Genomic DNA, 19,767 nt, shown 5'->3' on the forward strand with positions numbered 1-19,767 from the left:
AAGAAGGCTTTGAAAGGCCATTTGGTTATTGCTGTACGAAGAAGAGTAAACCTCCAAGCATCACAGAAAAATATTTAAACCTCAATGCAATCAATCATTGGTCTCTTTATAGACTTAAAAAAACGGGAGAGTATGTTACATATTGACTGCTATGTTAACCAGGACATAATAGGAAATTATTTTTCCAGAGTTTGTGGTATTGTTGTTGCAGAGTCCAGTACCAAGGAAGCAAGGGAGAGGATGTTGTTCTGGGTAGCTGGTATTCTCCTTTTACAATTCAAACGCCCACGTGGATTAACACAGTTCTTTATTTACATTAACAGACAGCTGCTACTTCACTTTAATAGAGTTCATGTGTTGTGGTAGAAACTAAGCTCTTGCAAACAATATCGGTAATCATGCTAGTACAAACTTCTGCTATTGGTAAAGTACTAGACCCACTACCAACACTAATCCGGTCGCAATGTACTGTCATAACCTGAGTGAGTTAGTGAGGTCCTCCAGTCAGCAGTGGCGGCCTGAATAGTTGCAATCGAGAGGGCTTTGGCGCCGGCCGGAGTGGCCGAGCGGTTTTAGGCGCTACAGTCTGGTACCACGCGACCGCTACGGTCGCAGGTTCGAATCCTGCCTTGGGTATGGACATGTGTGATGTCCTTAGGTTAGTTAGGTTTAAGTAGTTCTAAGTTCATGAGGACTGATGACCTCAGATGTTAAGTCCCATAGTGCTCAGAGCCATACTTTTGGGCGTTGGTGGCATGTTGCTTGTCAGTGTGTCTCTGGCCTCTCTCGTGATAGGCGCTCTTGATCCATTGCCTACTACCGACCTTCGCGTTACATAGTTGCTGACCGGTGTGCTGGCGACAGATTATGCCAGCACAGTTCTGTTCCTCAATGTTCAAAGTAAGAAATGGGATGCTCCTTGTAACACCTATCAAAAATGTGAATGCTATTCCTACTTTTGATACTGCTGTAGTTGATAAGGAGAAATGTCAGCTATTTGTGTCTGCTCCCTTTGAAGCTTTAACAAAGGGAGAGGGCAGTGCTCCATGTAACACGTTTTCCCTTCATAAGCAAACATCGAATCTATACTCTGACAAAATGTCCAGAACATACTTACAAAATGTCTTTTTAATTTATTCTTCCATAAGACATGCACGGCCGTTAGCCTTAGTTTTATTGTTATTTGTTGTTTCCTGAGATACGTTAGTTAGATTTTTTAAACAATTCTCGTTGATAAAACATCGTTCGATTCAAACTAGAGTAAAATTATTTCAATAAAAGCAGTCTTGATAGCATGTACGTTACTCATTTAGTTTGGTGAATGGTTTTCATGTCTTTCAGGATCATCATCAGGTGATTTTACTGTGTCAAAAATAGTAATACACTTTCTTAGAGATCAGAGGACTTGAATACAATCATAAGAATAAAATAATAAAATCCTTGGCTCATATACCATTGCTGACAGCAGGAGGCAGTGGAATTCAGCAAGCCGTTCCGCAGAGGCGTGAAGGACCCTGCTGAACAACGCACAGTTGCTAGTGGTTTAACAGCGAAAACTCTGCGGACCACCTCCAGCAAACGTCACTATTAGCCAATGGTTGCGAGACATGACTACATTCAGCGAACTCCATTAATAAAATTATACAATTATTATAAGTTTTTTTCGTAGACTTAACAACCAAGGATGTTTCAAATATTATGTAAAAGATGCACAGAATAAAAAGTTCAAAAACAGAGGAGAAATGACATGGTCTAATCTTCATGATAGCTGCCCTCTATTGGAGCTACTGTAGAGTAAGCGTAGCAATAATACTTGGTAGGACGCCAACTGATAACGAAGGAAACTATGACTCGATATGTTTCATCATCAGTCACAGACTCTGCAAAACCCAGAGTCAGTTGGCAGTTGATTGTTGGGGTGCTGAGACATTATCTGCGTATCCAGTAATGCTGGCAACTGATGTGTTATGCATGAGGATCATATCAACCTGTACCGCATCAAAAACAGCCTGAAGATGACGCACTGAAGCGTTGGAACTGGTATCGACAAAATAAAATAAAATCATAAGAACTGCTGTAGGTGTTTTTATTTGTCACGATGTAGAAAAGTATCTGGAAGGTGTAGCTAAATGTACAAAGAAAACAGTTTTGATTTTCACTGTGGTTTCCATTTCGCGACCGATCGTTCCTTACTTTCCGAGCAACCCTCGTAGCATTGCTGGAAGAAAGGATATTGCTGAGGAACCTAGGGGATTTTTCCAGAACGAATTTCCGATCCTCGACGGAGGTGCCAGGTTCGAGTCGCGGTTTTGCACGCAGTTATTATCTAACAGGGAGTTTTCAAACAGTCCACACTCCGCTGTATACTGAAAATTAATTATTTAGATAATGTTATCTGCAGTGGTAATTTCGCAGTAAAAAGTTGAGTTTTAAAACATCACCTTCAGTTCGTGAATTGCCTTCATTGAATGTACTGTCACGTTACGTTAGATAATTTTGTGCCCTGGTGACCCGAGGCGCTACAATTAACTATAACTAGTTTACTACAGCAACGATTGAACTCAGAATTTTACTGGATTGCGTGTTACATTATTCTAGTGTAACAAACGTTTTTGTATACCGAGAATTTTACTGGATTGCATGTTACATTATTCTTGTGTAACAAACGTTTTTGTATACCGACATCTCCTTTTTGGGACATAATACTCTAATATGTCGTATAAAAATGAGTTTTCTTACATACCTTTCATGGACCGTCGGTAAAAAAGCTTTTCTTCGTTGTATCTAAGTTATAATCCATTGATACACCAAATACAACAAACAGCGTTCAGAAGTGTGAAATGAGAGATGCAGGTTTTTCCGTTCATTCACTATCAGCACAGATTGTTACCAATTATTAGCAAACAATACTATAACTGCTCAAAGCGGTAGCACATAATAACAGTTTCACACTATATAGTTGTCAGGATTCCCACAACACGTATCAAGATACGATGAAAAATCATTTTTTACTCAGAATAATTCTTTGTATTTTGAAATTTGCCAAACGACGAGAATACCGAGAAACTGGAGTTAGAAGTCGTAAAAACATGACTAGTTCTGCTTACCTTAGGCATTAACGCATAAATTTTAAATTGGTCATAAGGATGCTGTTGTCGAACGATAATCACTGACTTTGACTGAAAGTTGAACGAGGACTTACTAAACACTTCCATTAAGTAGTCAAAAAAGTATTTGGTATTTTGTCACGAGCGTAGGTCAGTTTTTGGGAAGAGCATATGAGGACTGTTGTAGCAAAAGCGAATGGTCGATTTCAGTTTATTGGGAGAAATTTAGGAAAATGTGGTTCATCTGTAAAGGAGACCGCATAGTGGACGCTGGTCCGGCCTATTCTTGGATACTGCTTGGGTGTTTGAGGTCCGTACGAGATCGGATTGAAGGAAGACATCGAAGCAATTCAGAGGCGCACAGTAACGAGGAGTCGTTGCACCACTGAGGCCATCCATTGTGCCACTGAAAGTAATTGGAGATAAGAGAACACTCCAATGTTTTGATGATAGCACGATAACCGTATCTTATTTTCACACGTTTCATTTAATTGAGTTGGTTCCTGATTACATTATAAGTTGAGATAGAGAAAAAAGTAATTGAAAAACATATATATTCGAAGATTGCCTGGTAATCGCAGTAGTCTATAGGTAATTACATAACGCGTTTGGAACAGATGAGTGTGTTCTTCTCAAGTGCTCTTCACCTTGTCGCGGAGGCGTTCGCAGATAGTGTCCGCACAAACGTAGTTCAGTGCCCGACCTTGAACCTTCTTCATTGTTAATGCAAACTAAACTCCGGTTCGCCTAAATCGAATGGGTAAATCGGTTGGGATGATTGGCATTCAGGGTACGAGAAAGGCTTTTCCAGCGGCTCGATTCGTGCGGATAGTAGCTTCAGTGACACAATTTCGCACAGCTGAGTATACGATTTTTGTTTGAAATTATATACGCAGAAGAACAATATAACTTACATATCCGAGACCAAAACGAGGATTTTACCCGGGGTCGTCTTGCACTTGCGGCATATGACGTGGAGTTTTTTCTTGACCGAATATAGCCTCGAGCTAGTATTAAGCTTAAAATCTACTCTCTGCTTTGCCTACCGCCTTAAACTTGAACGTACGCATGCGCTTTGAGAACTTTTTTACGATAGCAGTAAGTGTTCGGTGCGGCAAATTTTTTTGTCAGTTGTTTGTCTCTGGAGATCCCACGTGTAAATTGCGAAGTAAAGTGTGTGATGGATCGTTGTGTGGAACAACGTTATCAAACAGCGAATTTTCAACAGGATGCAGGCGCTATTACGTCTCACATTTCAAAACAGAGATTGTTCGGTGTGCAGAAACAGTTTCGAGGAATTATGGAGTCACAGAAGCAATGTCCGGAAGTGGCGAAAGGACAAAGGAATCTGAAAAAACAAAGTCGAACACGAAAGCTCACAGTAGTCCACAGAGTGAACGTTTCGAAAATATTGAAATAGAATCCGTGGCATTTTGGTGCCAGAACCGTAAAGAAGGTATCGCAGTTTCCCGCGATGTTATACGAAATGAAGCCGAGGAATCGGCACAGGAACACGGTGTCAAAATTTGAAGCCAGCTTTAGTTGGTGTACAAGGACTATGTGACGCTATGGACTTGGGCTGCGACGTAGCGTCTTCGCGCATCGTATGTGGAGAAGTTCGTTGAGTATCAGCGACACGTTATAAGACTGAGAAAGGAACAAGCTTACAGCTTAGGGCACATTAGGAACGCTGAGAAGACTCATATATACTTCAACATACGATCCAGTGCACCAAATGAAGAATAAGACGCCAAAAATGCTCTGGTTGGCAAGACGGCAATGAGCAATCGCTAGTCACTTTGATGTTGCGAGTGGTTGCCGATGGAAGAAAGATACGACCCTGCGTCTTCCTCAACTATGTCAAAGGGAGAACTGCCGCCTCGTGTCATATTTCATTGCAACATAAAACGATGGATGAACAATTAGTTGGTTATAGATTGGCCCCATACAGTGTGGAGCAGGAGGCCAAAAGTTGTTCTAAAGAAAAGCGGAATGTTTAACCTTGCTGCTTTCAACGTGCATCGGACACCAGTAGTGAAAGCAGAGATCCTGGAATTAAATACAGACCTTGTCGTCATTCCAGGAAACATGTCTTTGCAGCTACAAGTGTTAAATATGGTGGTGACTAAGCCATTTAAAGATCATCTCTAGCACTGTCCAGCAGTCGGTGCTTCAAGGTGGTCAAGCCCTGAGACCCATTGGGAAGTCGTTGAAGCCTTCGGCGTCTCCAATTGCAGAATGGACCCAGACTACTTGGACATGCGTACTGAGTGCATCAGCTGTGAATGGCTTTAAGAAGTGATGTGTGACAAATGCGTTGGACGGGAGTGAAGACGTTTTTCTAAGGAAAGAAATGCCAAATAACGATGACAGTGGCAAAGACGCCGTCGATACTGTGGACCATTCCAGTAAGGAGGGCTAAGTGGCATCTTTATCCAACCAAGGGAGATCTTTTATCTGATTTTATTTGTTGTGTAGCTGTACTTTTATTGTCTCCTTCACTTGCGTGTAATAAGGTAAACATCTGTATGTTTTCAAAATACACCTTGTATGTGCACCCACGTTTTTCTGTAACCCTAGATGAACAAAAAGGACGGGCGAATCGTCTTGGATTCGGAGATATACGGCATATCCGAAACAAACCGATCCTATGACTATACTATCAGTGAGCCACTGTTGTAATCGGCTAACTCAGACAAATACTTGGGTGTAACACTCTGCAGGGATATGAAATGTAATCATCACATAGGCTCTGTTATCAGTAAAGCATGTGGTAGCATTCGGTTTGTTGGTAGAATACTGGGAAAGTGCAGTCAGTCTTCAACGGATATTGCTTACAAATCACTTCTGTTGCCCATTCTAGAATATTGCTGAAGTGTGCGAGACGTGTACCAGAGAGAACTACCAGGGGATGTTGAACATATCCAAAGAAGGGTGATATGTTTGTTTGACCCGTTTGGAACGTGTTCCTAGGATGCTGAAGAAACTGAACAGGCTCACTCTTGAAGATAGATGTAAACTATGCCGAAAAAATCTACTAACAAGTAATTTTTGAAAACACTGTTGGAACCTAAAAAGTTTCAAGAACCGACTTTAAATGACGATTCTACGAATATGCTACAAGCCCCTCTGTACTGCTCACATAAGGATCTTGAGGACAAAATTAGAATAATTACAGCAGATACAGAGGCATTCAACAATCATTCTTGCCGCGCCCCATACGTAATGGAATGGGAAGAAACCCTAATAGCTGGTACTATGGGACGTACTATCTGTCATGCTCTTCACAGAGGTTTACAGAGTAGGCCTATAGACAGAGGTGTAAATGTAGATATCTAGTGTGTTCAGTGCTTTATTAACGATATGAAAACCGAATGCGAGAAAGAAAAAGAAACTGCACATGTTCAGGACACAGTGCATTATTTTCTTTGTGGCAGGCGAGTTTGAAAGAAAACGTGTACTTTGTCGCTTAAAACCTTACACAACCTGTGTCTGTCCGAATGTTTAGTAGAGTATCGTAATAAAATCTGAAGTAAATCGATCAAGAATATAGAGAAAAGTTTAGTTTTTTGGCTAATGTTTCCCCTTTATATATCAGTTTTGATTACTAATCGCACGAAAGAAGCGAGTATTCACAAAAACAAACATTAAATCAAGATAAAAATAGAATAGTAACATTGATGTATTTAACATGTTTTTAACAATAAGGCGTTACCCATGTCAGTCTGAAATATTTTATTTATTTTCGTATGACCAGTAACTGAAAACAAACATAAGTTATTTTTACTAAAAGTTATGTCTCAATATTTGATACTTAATATTTGCAATTAATGATACATATAGAGTTTAAAAAAGGAAAAGAATAGCGCTACGGACATAAATCGAACCAACGCCTTTGCAGTTATCAGATATTTAGTTTACGCGTTCAGCTACCGGCAGTTCCATTAATAAGCATGAAATATATTTTATTTAATAGTGCTCGGAAATCTTCTATTCTTCTCTCTCTCTTAAATTGCGTCGCATTGCTTTAGGAAATTGATGTCCGGGCACTGACTTTGAATTCTCTAAGTATGAACAAAATCGAAGAGATCTCCTTATTAGCCTTCCTTACACCTGACCAAAAGAAGAATGTCGTTTGTTCCCCTTGCATTTTAACTTCTGTTCGGAAATGTTATTTCTCTTTCTCCTGGCCTTCTTCCACGTAGAAGCTGAACAACTGTGGTGAAAAGTTGAAAACCAACCTAACTCTCTTCTCAACACGAACTTGTCTCCCCTGATCATCCATTTCAATATCCTACATGCGTATTGTAGACATCGTACATAATTCGCCAGCCTCGTAATTCTATCTTCTAATAATTGTTAACTTCTTATTTGAAGTTACATTCCCGAAGGCTTCGTCTAAGAAAGTAGAGAAATATTTTTAGAAGGTGCTGAAATATGATATAACGTCAAGCAGTTGCGTGTCGTTCTATCGAAAAATGTTACAAACGCCTGGACGTGCCTGCTAACTGGTGTGAACAGTGAAAAGGAGTATCTGCGGTGAATGGCTGATATTTTTGGATTTTCTGACAGATTTTAGTGACATCTTTGACTGTGATGAACATCGCGGTGACTTTATTTGTCACTTTTTTAACTTCATGATGTCCAGTACTTTAGCAGACTGTTTTTCGATATTATTAAACGGTAACACATTTTAAGGCTGTAATTAAAATAAGGGAAGGAAAGGAATGCAATAGAAGAATGGGTAGCTGTGATAGATGAAGTAGTGAAGGCAGCAGAGGATCTAGTAGGTAAAAAGAAGAGGGCTAGTAGAAATCCTTGGGGAACACGATTGATATTGAATTTAGTCGATGAAAGGAGGAAATATAAAAATGCAACAAATGAGACAGGCGAAAGACAATCCAAACGTCTAAAAAATACGATCGACACGAAGTGCAAAATGGCTAATCAGGAAAGCCTAAAGGAAAAACGTAAGGATGTAGAAGCATGTATCACCAATGGCAAGATAGATTCTGCGCATAGGAAAAATAAAAAGAGGTCTTTGGAGAAAAGAGAACCACCTGTACGAACATCAAGAGCACAGATGGAAAAGCAGTCCTAAGCAAACAAGGAAAAGCGGAAAGGTGGAAGGAGTATATAGAGGATATATACAATGGAGAGTACGTAGATGATAGATGAGAAAGGAGAAATGATACTGAGTGAAGAATTTGACAAAGCACTGAAAGACTTAACTCGAAACAAGGACGCAGGTGTAGACTACATTCCGTTAGAGATACTGATAGCCTTGGGAGAGCCATCCATGACAAAACTCTCCCATCTGGTGAGCAAGATGCATGAGACAGGGCGAAACACTCAATTCAATTCAATTCGAAAGAAAGCAGGCGCTGACAGGTGTGAAAATTACGGAACTATCAGTTTAATTAGTCACAGCGGCAAAATACTTTCGCGGATCCTTTACAGAAGAATGGAAAACTGGTAATAGCCGACTTCGGGAAAATAAGTTAGGACTCCGAAGAAATATAGGAACACACAAGCAATACTGACTCTAAGACTTCTCATAGAAGATAGGTTAAGGAAAGACAAACCTTTGTTTGTAGCATTTATAGACTCAGAGAAAGCTTTGTAATACTCCCTTTCAAATTCTAAAGGTGGCAGGGGTAAAAGGTAGGGACGATAGCCTATTTACGATTTGTACAGAAACCAGATGGAAGTTATAAGAGTTAATGGGCACGAAAGAGAAACAGTGGATGAGAAGGGAGTGAGACAGGGCTGTAGCATATCGTCGATGTTATCTAATCTGTATACTAAGCAAGCAGTAAAGGAAACCAAAGAAAAATTTCAAGAAACAATTTAAGTCCAAAAAAGAAAAAAGAAAAACTTTGAGGTTCGCGGATGACATTGCAATTCTATCAGAGACGGCGAAGGACTCGAAAGAGCAGTTTAATTCCAAGATTGGAGGATATTAGATGTACATCAACAAAAGCAAAACGGGGATAATGGGATGTAGTTGAATTAAAGCAGGTGATGCTGAGGGAATAGATTAGAAAAGTAGTTATCAGTTTCGCTATTTGGAAAGCGAAGTAACTGATGATGGTCCGTGTAGGGAGTATATAAAATGTGGACTGGCAATGGCAAGAAAAGGGGTTCTGAAGAAGAGAAATTTGTTAACATGGAGTATAGATTAAAGTATCACGAAGTCTTTTTAAAAATATTGGTATGGAGTGTAGCCATGTATGGGAATGAAACATGGACGATAAAAAGTTTAGAGAAGAAGAGAATAGAAGCTTTTGAAAAGTGGTGCTACGGAAGAATGCTGAAGATTAGATGGGTGGATCACATATCTAATGAGGAGGTACCGAAGAGAATTCGGAAAAAGAGAAATTTGTGGGTCAACCTAACTAGATCAAGGGATCGGTTGGCAGGACATATTTTGGGGTATCAAGGAATGATCAATTTAGTACCGGAGGGAAACGTCGGGGGTTAATATCGTAGCGGGAGACCAAGAGCTGAATACAGTAAGCAGATTCAGAAAGATGTAGATCGCAGTAGTTACTCAGAGGTGAAGAGACTTGCACAGAATAGAACAGTACGGAGAGCTGTGTCAAACCAGTCTTTGGACTGAAGACGAAATCAACAACAATTTAAATTTTTGTGTCAGTGTTAGATTTCTATTCGAAACAGCGAAGCAAAATAAAAATAGTTTAACACACTGGAGTTCAAACAAAATGATAAAATTAAATTGCGCAGGATTGTCACTGCCAAATCACACAGCACAATGAAGCTTGGACCTTAAACAGAAAGAACTGCTGTAGTATAGTACAGTAATGCACATGTTGTGACAGGGCGGTTAAGAAATGAAGAAGTTCGGTTGCAGAGTTCCCACGAATGTGCATATACAAATGTTGGTTAAAAATGTTATTGCAAATTTTGGCTCTCCCGTAAGTCACAGGGGATGATTTCCACACTTAGTGCGTTAGTACACTTCCACACTCGCGCATTTGTTATAGTTTTTTGAATTAATTATTCACTCAGACATGAGTACAGTTTATGTTAGGGAACAAAAATTAGGCGATTATTATAGCAAAATCAGTTTTTCCTGACACAGTTCAATCACTGTTTATTGGCGTTGTCCTTTTCTTTCACACAATGAAATTAGCACTGGTGAAATGGTTTACAGTTTTACTTTAATAATAATTCGACTCTGAGCGCCCAATAGCAGTAATGTAGGCGGCTATAAACAAAATTTACTCAATCAATTCGATCAGAACCACAAGTACCACTGTTCTCTTTGTTCTAACAGTTTTGGCGCGAAACCACAGTTCGCTACATGTTCACTTACGACTATGTATACCTCGTAAATCGTATTCACACCATTAATAGTAGTACTTCCTGTACACGAAATATATGCTTCCACACTTGCACATTTATACAATACTCTTTGTCGAAATGAATCGACGCGAGAAAGAATTCTCAACGACCACATGGGCCACCCTCAAGTGGGGTTTGTTCGCCACCCACACTCCAAACCGAATGAACGACTGACCCCTGGCCAAGATGGCCGCTCGCTTATATAGGCACGGATGACCAACCCCCTGGTTATTTAAGTACCAGTCTCACCAGTTAAGATCACTAATTTTAATAAATACATTCCTCGACAGAAATAAGAACACCATCGGAACCGCGCTAAAAAGTACATCTTATTTACTATGATACATTAATTTTTAGGGGTATTCTAACGCCCGTAAATCAAGTTTTTATTTTTGCAAAATTTCGCCACTTAGCGCAAATTTGTTTTTTGACGTCTGTGCTGCAAAGTTTTAACACAAAACTGCATATAGCACCGTTTTTAGACGTAATATATAGCAATCTACACATTTCTCTGCTCAAAATCTTCATATATATAATAATTAATTAATTATGGGCCATAAATGTTAATAATAATTTGCAAACAATGAAAACTATTGCAATTAAGTATATAGGATAACTTAACTAGTTTAAAATACGTGTGATGCCACTCAAAATATTATATAGTGCAGTTCTTTACGTCAGGAATTTTCTGTTGAATTTTATAAACAATGTTTCCTCAAACTTTGTTTATTGCTCTTTACGGGCTTCATTATTTTTTAATCTTAACATATGACTACGGCACTCGATCCGCTATGTCGAAACGTTTTTAATTAGTGCTCGCTCATCCCTGTAAGTTGTTAGTTACTATTTTTATTAATGTTTCAGTATTCGTGATATTAACCGATTCTGAAGTTACTTTTGCGTCTCTTGACTTGAAATAAAGGTCTGTGTTTCAGAAGGTATATGTTACTGACCACAATCCACTCCCGCACTGCTCTTCACCGTAAGTTGCATAGTTCTCGCGTAATGCGCGAAAAACCAAACAATGCCCTAAACTGCAGGCCACGTGGCAACAGAGGTGCCCCGCCAAACCGTTGCAAATCTCGCGCTGGCGCGCCAAGCTCTTCCGCAAATCACGCACCATGTAGCGCGCTCGCTCTACACAAAGCAATCGTTGCATACTAGAAATATCCATCTAGTAACGGCGGCTTGTACCGTCACAACGTACAGAAATAAACTGAAACAAATACGCAATGAAACGAAATGAAATGATATTTTCACATTCAGAGGCAGTAATTTCACTGAAGTCACTGCGTTTCAAGATGGTGGTCCGCTGGACATCTGATTGTTCATACTACGGTCTATGATCACGACGGACGGTAATGCACGGTCTGTAAAATGCTCCCCATGAAGTTGGTAAGGAGTGTTTTGGTAGGGTTTGCCATTCCTCCACTGGCACATTTGGCAGTTGCTGAATAGCCCTTGGTGCATGTGGATGTGGTGCAGTATGTCTCCCCAACGCTTCCCACTAGTGCTCGATAGGATTTAAGTCGAGAAAACGAGCAACCTGTATACCGCAGAATATCCTCACGTTCCAAGAACTCCTCTGGCTACGCTGTTCGATCTGGTTACGCATTTTCATGCGTTAAAATGAATGGTTTTCGCAAAGTTTACAGAACTTCCGAAATTACGTTTCCGATGTACTAGGGTTGTCCAGAAAGTACACTACTGGCTATTAAAATAGCTACACCACGAAGATGCGTACCACCACGTTTCCGACTTTGATAAAGGTCGGATTGTAGCCTATCGCGATTGCGGTTTATCGTATCGCGACATTGCTGCTCGCGTTGGTCGAGATCCAATGACTATTAGCAGAATATGGAATCGGTGGGTTCAGAAGGGTAATACGGAACGTCGTGATGGATCCGAACGGCCTCGTATCACTAGCAGTCGAGATGACAGGCATCTTATCCGCATGGTTGTAACGGATCGTGCAGCCACGTCTCGATTCCTGAGTCAGTAGACGGGGACGTTTGCAAGACAACAACCGTCTGCACGAACAGTTCGGCGACGTTTGCAGCAGCATGGACTATCAGCTCGGAGACCGTGGCTGCGGTTACCCTTGAAGCTGAATCACAGGCAGGAGCGCCTGCGATGGTGTACTCAACAACGAACCAAGGTGGGCGAAAGGCCAAACGTCATTTTCGCGGGTGAATCCAGATTCTGTTTACAGCATAGTGATGGTCGCATCCGTGTTTGGCGACACCGCGGTGAACGCACACTGGAAGCGTGTATTCGTCACCGCCACACTGGCGTATCACCGAGCGTGATGGTATGGGTTGCCATTGGTTACATGTCTGGGTCACCTCTTCTTCGCATTGACGGCACTTTGAACAGTGGACGTTACATTTCAGATGTGTTACGACCAGTGGCTCTACCCTTCATTCGATCCATGCGAAACCCTACATTTTCACAGGATAATGCACGACCACATGTTGCAGGTTCTATACGGGCCTTTCTGAATACAGAAAATGTTCGACTGATGCCCTAGCCAGCGCATTCTCCATATCTCTCACCAATCGAAAACATCTGGTCAATGGTGGCCGAGCAACTGGCTCGTCACAATACGCCAGTCACTACTATTTATGAACTGTGGTATCGTGTAGAAGCTGAATGGGCAGCTGTACCTGTACACGCCATCCAAGCTCTGTTCGGCTCAGTGGCCAGGCGTATCAAGGACGTTATTACGGCCAGAGATGGTTGTTCTGGGTACTGATTTCTCAGGATCTATGCACCCAAATTGCGTGAAAATGTAATCACATGTCAGTTCTAGTATAATATATGTGTCCAATGAATGCCCGTTTATCATCTGCTTTTATTCTTGGTGCAGCAATTTTAATGGCCAGCAGGACAGTTTGACACAGTGGAGTCCAAAATAAAGGATAAAATTAAATTGCCCAATATACTTCACTGCCAAATAACTGCTGTAATATAGTACAGTCACGTACTCGCACAGAAAAAACTGAAATAAATACCCAGTGAGACGAAAGGAAAGGATAATTTCATATTCAGAGGCAGCAATTACACTGAAGTCACCGCGTTTCAAGATGGTCGTCCTCTGGACAACTGCTTGTTGTTAATAGGGTCTACGATCACCACGAACGGCAATGCAAGGTCTGTAACGTGCTCCCATGCTGGCCACAGGGTTGGTAAGGAGTGTTTTGGTAGGGTTTGCCATTCCTCCACCAACACATTTGACAGTTGCTGAATGGCCTGTGGTGCATGTGGATGTGGTGCAGTATGTCTCTCCAACGTTTCCCACAAGTGCTCGACAGGATTTAAGTCGAGAAAACGAGCAGGCCAATCAATCGCAGAATATCCTCACGTTCCAAGAACTCCTCCAGCTAAGCTGTTCGATGTGGTCGCCCATTGTAATCCATTAAAATGAGTGGTTTTCGCAAACTTTACAAAACTTCCAATACTGAGCTTCCGATGCAAGAGGGTTGTGAGGAAATTAAGTTCCAGTCAGTCGTGAAATGGAAACCACTCGGAAAATCCGGTAAAGCTTTGCACAGATGTGTTGGGCAGTGTCTCTAGTATGCCCGTCGATCGTGTCGTGTCGCTCGTTTCAGTTTTGAGTAAACAGTGAGCACGTAAATATGCAGAGGGAATAGCGTCTCCCTCCAAGTATGAGGGCCTGGTTAGAGATTTCGCCAGTGTCATGCAGCTCACATAACACAACTATCGAGCAGTTCCTTCTTCATGGCCGGCCGCGGTGGTCTCGCGGTTAAGGGCTTTGACCGGAACCGCGCGACTGCTACGGTCGCAGGTTCGAATCCTGCCTCGGGCATGGATGTGTGTGATGTCCTTAGGTTAGTTAGGTTTAAGTAGTTCTAAGTTCTAGGGGACTGATGACCACAGATGTTAAGTCCCATAGTGCTCAGAGCCTTCTTCATGCCAATTCTCGGACGCACACTGCAGGGGTAATGAAGACGCTCTTGCAGCGTTTCCGATGAGAAGTGTTTGATCACCCACAATACAAACCTTAATTGGCTCCCACTGAGTCTCATCTCTGCTCACAAGAACCGCTGGCTATGAAGACAAAATTTTTACACAGACAACGAGCTGCGGACCAGTGCTGATAACTGGCCGAAAGCAGAGGCAGCTGCTTTCTGTGACGAGGATATTAGAAAGCTGATACAACACTACAACACTCGAGGTTGGAGCGGCGACTATGTAGAGAAGTAGATGGAAGGTGTACCTAACTGTTACAAATAAAACGTTTCTAGTTTTCACTGTGGTTTCCATTTCGCAACCGATCGGAACTTACTTTCTGGACAAACCTCGTATTTAAAACTGGAAATATACGATCAGTGTGTTTCACCCGTTTTGACTGACAATGATACGTATAAATTTAATATGAAAACCACTCAAAAACTGAACTGCTCAGTATGCAATGCAGAAAAATATGTTTGGAGATACTAGGATAGAAAAGAATACAAACAAATAGATCAGGGGAAAAGGATGAGTGGAGGATACAATTATGAATATTGCACGGATAACAGACGGGCCAAGAATGTTATTTGCAGTATTTTAAATTCTAGGGTAATACTAGCACCAGAAAATGGATGATCGAGTCTGAATAATTTCTCACATCGACCCTAAATATAACGTGAATAAGTTTCTTAAATTGCAAACAAGAAAAACTCAGTCTCAAATATTGTGAGGCAAAGAAAAAAGCAATTAGCTTAGAAGATTATCACGATGTTCTTTCTGTATGGTGGTAAGTCAAAATCTTTTTCTTGTGCCATACCCCGCATCGGCGCACAGTCAGCATGATTGTTAACGGATTTGGCATGGTTCATTTAAGTGATGACTGAATGCTATTCCTGTCGCCCACCTATTCAGAACCCCTCCCCCAACGCTCGCTGCTCCTTCCTACCACCCCTGGACGGAATGCGTGTACCCCAACTACCTGTGCGTAATGTTGTTCGTGTGAAAGTGAGCGAAACATTTTTTCTAAATGTTTGTGAATCGTGTAACTGAGGCAGACTTGAGTAACAGCCCCGCATTCACCTACTGAGATGTGGCTGGCATATCATCCCGTCCCTCATGTGACGCTTTAACACGCATGGCTATCCGGGCGGTGTCTGGTGGTAAGTCTACATATCATGCAGCACGAGACATACCTTTGCTGTGCGCTGTTTCCAGAAGTTCGTCGAAGTCATCCATAGTTCCAAATATTGGATCGATGTCCCGGTAATCCGAGATGTCGTAGCCGTTGTCAGCCATCGGTGACCTGAAGATAGGAGAAATCCATATCGCCGACACTCCCAGATCATTTAGGTAGTCTAGTTTCTCGATTATACCTGCGAACAATGCAGAGTATTGCTGTACATTTCGTCGCTCTTGGCACAGTAACAGGTTGCACGAAGACAGATTTATCTTTTTGTAGATCATACAGGGTGGAGAGCGGTAAATTGCGTTTTTGGAATTCAAGTTGTGGCGGCACTGTTGGTCGAATAGAGGGGAGAGTGGGCGTGGTTTATACTGACTGATGGGAGGTTTGTATTCAATTGGTGTTCAGTTGCGATAATGCAGTGGACACGTGAGGAGCGCTCGTTTTGTGCTGAAGTATATTTCTCGAATTCCCACTCGATCATTGCAGTGCAGCCTGCTTTCCGTTTGCGGTTTGCAGTACCCCCACGCCAACGTGTTCCTGGACGGCAATCAATTCCAGATTAGGTGAATGTCCTCGGAACAACAGGTGATGTGTCATCTGTACGAAGAGGACCTGAGTGAAGCGTTACAACACCACAAAATGACTAACGAGTAAGAGCAGCAGTACTGGGATCTCCTAAAAGCTCAGCTCAGAAATAGGCACTTCCTCGTGTCATTTCACGACGTTGTGTCCACCGGATTGTTCATAGTGAACTGAATCTTCACCCATATAAAATGTGCGTGGTCCAGCAATAGTCAGTACGGGATTGTGTAACACGAAGAACATCTTGTGAGGACATGCTTGCAACCATCCCCCGTGATGCAACTGTGTTCTTTTGTGTTGAGGCACATTTTCACAACATTGGATGTATAAACAAACAGAATATGCGATACTGGAGCTACACGAACCCCAGAAAAATTCGCCAGAAACCCTCGCACTCAGACCGCGTCGCTGTGTGGTGTGCCATATCACGAATAGGCATCATTGGCCCTTACTTCTTCCAGGAAAATCGTCGTGCTGTGAGTGAATTCGGGCCATTACTTAACTACGCTGCAAGAGTTTTTCCAGACGGCTTTCGAGGCAGTGCAATTGCAGGATACCTGGTTTCAACAAGACTATACCACAACAAACACAGCGGGCATTACCACGATTTTTTGAGGCAAACGTTTCCTGGACGGGTTAACTCTGGGATGAGGAATCTCAACTGGCATGGGTTTACAGTTAAAAGTGTATTGCAACCGTTCCAACACCCTGTAAGACGTAAAGAACTATATTGAGGCTGAGATTGCAAGAATGCCAGAAGACACGCTTCAAAGAGTGCATGAGAATTTCAGAAAACGACTGCGGCAATGTGTAGATGATGAAGGTAGACATTTGCCAGATATGTTGTTTAAACCATGAAATTAGAAACTTCCATTATTGTCCAATATGAGAAAAATAAAATTTAAGTTTCTAAGTGTTCATTATTGTTTTTATTTCATTACCAAATCAGCAATTTACCGCAACCACCCTACATATATTAAGTCATAATAACAGATGATGAAAGAGATAAAATCAAATAGCTCGAAGCACTATGGGAATTAACATCTGCGCTCATCAGTCCCTTAGACTTAGAACTACTTAAACCTAACTAACCTAATGACATCACACACATCCATGCCCGAGGCAGGATTCGAACCTGCAACCATAGCAGCAGCGCGGTTCCTGGACAGAAGCGCCTAGAACCTTTCGGCCACAACGGCTGGCATGAAACAGATAGATGTTGTGTGTTCTAAATATTGTTAGCTATTTGCTAAGGAATGCGTTACTTCACACTGACATTGGAATTTGTCTTGAGAAACCATATTTAAGACTTTTTGTGTTTTTTTCACTTCAAATGTGATAAACAATAAATTCTGACAACCGCAATGTGAAGGTGTGTTTTGTGTAGGTTTATGTTTAAAAGTGTGATTATGTGGATAGGTGTTCATATTCAAATTCATATGGAAATCCATAATTCCCCATGTGTGTCACACTGTCAGTTTCTATGTTCTTATGTTCAGAATTGGTTCGCAAACACTTGACTTGCTCAAATTCTTTCAATGCAGCAACGATCATATGTTTTTCGTGTTCTTCTTCAAAATTTGAAAGTAATAATTCCCTTCGTTCACGCGTTTAGTACGTCACACCATGGTAGAGTGACAATATCACAAATATTATACGAAACTAGGGACAAAAGAATCAATAATACACTATCCCAATGAAACCGAGTGAGTGCTATTTTACATAATGAACTTCAACATCTCGGTAAATGTGCAGTGCTGAGGAAGAGTAATAAAGAAGAAATTCATTGTCGGTGGTGCAGGTGGCAGTGAAAACATAATGATGTAGACAGTGTTATTAGACCACCAACTGAGAAGGAACAAGGTCACCTGAAAGTAAAATGTAGCATTTAGTGGACAATAAAACTTACCATTACAGATACTGAGCAGTTAAAATAGAACAAAACTCGGCATTTCCGGCCACTGGAGATATTTTGCTGGACTGAAACGCCGAACATTTGTTAGCACGCATACTGGTCGAAACGGATCCAACATATTAATTTATTTGGTGACAGTGGATGGAGAACGCAGAGACAGTTACTGTCAAGAAGCTTTAGTTTACTTCCGTGATAGGGTTGTTTTATTACAGTGTCAGAATTGGCAGCAACAGTTGGCCTGTTCCTATAATTTGTTCTACTGAACGGCGTTTCGTCTCGCTTTGGTTCTTTTGCATTTGTGGGAGGAAGGGAAAAGGGTTTGAGAAGAAGCATCATGCATGTATTACACAATCAACTGTGCCACAGGAAAATTTTACGTTATTCTTCATGACATATTGTAGCTTCAGGCATGTACTTCACATATAGTATTTATAAAGCAAAATATCCTTCGTCCAGAAATGTAAAAGAATCAAAACAAGACGAAACAAAGTTCACAACAACAAACTACAGGAATAGTTCACACGCAGCTAACATATTTAACTCTGTAATAAAACAACTGTAGTCATTTGAAGATGGAGCATAGCAGGAAAATGGACCACATCAAAAGTGTTTGTGGATGGGTGCGTCCATCCTCAGCAACTTAACTGAATACTAGCCGCGAAGGTCTACAAGTTAAGGGTAAAATAAGAGAGTAATATATTCATGTATTGGTTCACGTAGGATCAGCTTCTAGGAATTTCTATTATTGCTGAAGCAATCGGTTTACGGTTATATGGTATCTTTTTTCCTTGCTGGTTTAACCTCACAGCTAAAATCGTTCAAAGTGACCGATTTCTGAAAAAACCGATTTTCGGTTTTTGTTTGAGTTATTTCCTGTAATAAACGTAGAAATCCAACAAAGATTGAGAAATTTTGAGTCCCTTAGTTTCTAGATACTCAGAATCAAAATATTAAATTAAATTGGAAAATAAAAGAAAACTTAGTCCGATAAGTTTTAAACGATTAAATACTACGAAAAATCACCTGCGTTCCGAAAGTCAGCGCTACAGGCGAAAACTCAGGTTAAAGAACTCTATTTTTCATGTTAATTTTTCCCATTTTTCAGGACTGCGTGCATATAAAGACATATTATGTAGACACAGGCAGCAGACCAGCTACTTCCTATTTTTATTGTATGCTATGAATGAAGTGTTGTTGAGGTTTTAATTTATTATTGTTACCATTATTTTCTGCCCCTTTTATTATTTCATAGAAACGACAGACAAATCTTTAACCTTTTAAAGCAAATGAAGAATTGTACTTCATTTCTACCTCAAATCGTAAAAATACGAGGGTTGGAACTTTAATAGTGGCAACTATTTATTTACAGCAGGTACAGAATATATAGGTGTTTCAATGTTTTACTGACCTTCAAAGCAGTCAGAAGCATTGTGCATAACACGTTGCCAGCGATGTGGAAGTCGTAGGATACTCTTAGCAGTGCCAGTTGTGTTGACAGTTTGAGCGGCGGTCTATTGCCCGGCGAATTTGAAGCAGTTCCGATTCGAATGCCGTGAATTATTCCCTCAGTTTAGAAATCGAGTTGAACTCACGAGGAATATTCCAGGGAAGAGCAGTAGGTGGTATAGCACTTA

General features: G+C 41.0%; 1 protein-coding gene across 1 annotated transcript in view; it reads right to left on the reverse strand.

Moving 5' to 3' along the window:
* Positions 1-19,767, reverse strand: part of LOC126340110 (uncharacterized) — a 353,496-nt gene that overhangs the window by 59,497 nt on the left and 274,232 nt on the right. The window contains exon 22 of the mRNA XM_050001681.1: positions 15,644-15,823. Coding sequence (XP_049857638.1) covers positions 15,644-15,823 — 180 coding nt within the window. The remainder of the gene's footprint in view (positions 1-15,643; positions 15,824-19,767) is intronic.

The sequence above is a fragment of the Schistocerca gregaria genome, chromosome 1 (assembly GCF_023897955.1).
Source record: "Schistocerca gregaria isolate iqSchGreg1 chromosome 1, iqSchGreg1.2, whole genome shotgun sequence".
In the NCBI taxonomy this organism is placed as follows: Eukaryota; Metazoa; Arthropoda; class Insecta; order Orthoptera; family Acrididae; genus Schistocerca; species Schistocerca gregaria.